The following is a 2144-nucleotide window of genomic DNA, read 5'->3' on the forward strand; positions in this document are numbered from 1 at the left end:
ATAATGCAAATGGCAGGATGAAAGTCTGAGTTTAAGAAACAAGTGCATTATAAAGATAATAAGAAAATTGTAGTAAGTTACTTGTAACAAAATTACAGAAGAAAGCTGACCATGAAAATGAGTGTCCTAAAACACTTTATCCTACATATTAACTGTTAACACGTTCAATTTCAAACATACCTGACTTGTGACTTGACGTGGTTGTAGTAGTTTACAATTGTTCTTCAAATCCTGTGCCTCAGCTTCTAACTTAGGACAATAACATGACGTGACCCTCAGTGAAGCCTCCGACACAGACTGCTTTTTTACAGCGTCATCCAGTTCTTGTTGAAGTTGTCTCACCACTGCCTAATAAGATGCTGTGTCACTGAGTTTATCAAATCACTTTACTATTATGTTATGTTAATAACAGATAACTCCAACATATGGACTTTGAAAACTATCGCCACAGACAGCAACTCCCCTTCTTTTTCCTCCTCACTGAATCTAGTTACAGACACAGAAGGGGCCACCCTCCAGCCTTCCTGACGTTAAGTTACTCAAAGGATGCGGCCCCACTGTCCACGCCCTGCCCCTCCCAATAAATCTGCAGAGCGTCACCACCTCACGTCCAGAAAGAAATGAGCGTGAAGGTGGGACAAGTGGTGGAAAATTCCACACTGTGGAAACATTTTCCTTTTTTACTAGAAGCTTTGATTAACTTAGAGATCTTCACAGGTTCCAACCAGTGCTCAGATCTTTCCAATAGATTCCTACCTCAGCAGAAAAATGGGGCCATTCCCTTGTTGCTTATCTCTTTTATACCTAGTAGGGTGTCTATGTTAATCCCAAACTCCTAATTTATCCCTCCTCCCCACCTTTGCCCTTGGCTAACCGTAAGGACCTACTGGAGAGCACAGGGAACTCTACTCAATATTCTGTAGTAACCTACCTGGGAAAAGGAACTGAAAAAGAATGGATACATGTATAACTGAATCAGTTTCCTGTACATCTGAAACTAACACAAAATTGTAAATCAACCATATTCCAATATAAAAGAAAAATGAAATTAAAAAAATGAGGTTGCTCCCATGGCCTTCAAGGAGCCTCGACAACTTGGCCTCCACCTGCCTCCAGACCACAGCTCCTACAACCCTCTCCCTGACTCACTCCATTCCTGCTGCTCACGAATCCTGCCGTCCTTCATTTTTAGAGGACAAGCTTGTATTCAAATGATAGTAATTGATACTTAAAATGAGAATTATGAGCAAATTGTTTGTAAAAATATTAAGTAAATCATAAACAGCAGTGGGAAGATTAAATCAAGAATAGTTTTGCTAAAGTTCACCACCTGAGTCCCAGATTATGATTTAATGATAAGCAGATGCATTTGAAGAGTTGAGAGGCTTTAAGAACAAATGATTCAAGGCTAAAATGTTTCCCGTATTAACTCAAACTGACATGAATAAAAAATAAAATTGTACCAACAAATATAACAAAAAGCTATGAGAAGCTACTGAAGCCAAAGTACGGTATACAAAATATAGCCTCTGGGAAACCTGGAATTCACTATCAAGATAATCCAGGTAACTGAAGCTTCATTTCAAAATATTCATTTCAGGTTTGAGCATTTCATTTATCTGCTTCATCATGATACTGAAATGTGGTAACATAAAGGTTAAAATTATTACCTTAATAAAGAGTAGATTACTAGTACCTGTCTACGTTAACAATTTAGAACTAAATCTCTTAGCATTTCATAAACAACACAATGTCCCTATTCAAAGTAAAGGATTTCTTCGGTCTAATTTTTATTTGCTGGATACAAGGTGTGCTTTTAGGCTGGTTTAGAGACCATAGATTCACAGCCTGTGTATTTTTTATATCCAACTAGATTCAACATTTACCCAGAATCAAGAATCACTTTGAACTTTCTTTCAGGAAGTCTGAGATACTTCTCCTTCTGGATACTCACTTCTCCTTCTGCTTTCTCATTTTCGTACTGACACATTCTCTCTTTTAAATGATTACATTCCTTGACTAACTCCTTGTTTCGTTCCTCCAGCATCAGACCTTGTTTCTCACGTTCGGCCTGAAGTTTTCTCATGATCTGCTGAAACTGGTCTTGGATGCTAATGATCATCTTCTCTCTACTGTCGGCTCTG

The 2144-nt window shown here is 38.2% G+C and overlaps 1 protein-coding gene across 1 annotated transcript in view; it reads right to left on the reverse strand.

Annotated features, from left to right (window-relative positions):
• LOC104982717 (ankyrin repeat domain-containing protein 26-like) overlaps positions 1 to 2144 on the reverse strand; it is a 48040-nt gene that overhangs the window by 10244 nt on the left and 35652 nt on the right. Inside the window, exon 10 of the mRNA XM_010832138.1 lies at positions 181 to 344. Coding sequence (XP_010830440.1) covers positions 181 to 344 — 164 coding nt within the window. The remainder of the gene's footprint in view (positions 1 to 180; positions 345 to 2144) is intronic.

The sequence above is a fragment of the Bison bison genome, unplaced genomic scaffold (assembly GCF_000754665.1).
Source record: "Bison bison bison isolate TAMUID 2011002044 unplaced genomic scaffold, Bison_UMD1.0 scf7180017864538, whole genome shotgun sequence".
Taxonomy (NCBI): Eukaryota; Metazoa; Chordata; class Mammalia; order Artiodactyla; family Bovidae; genus Bison; species Bison bison.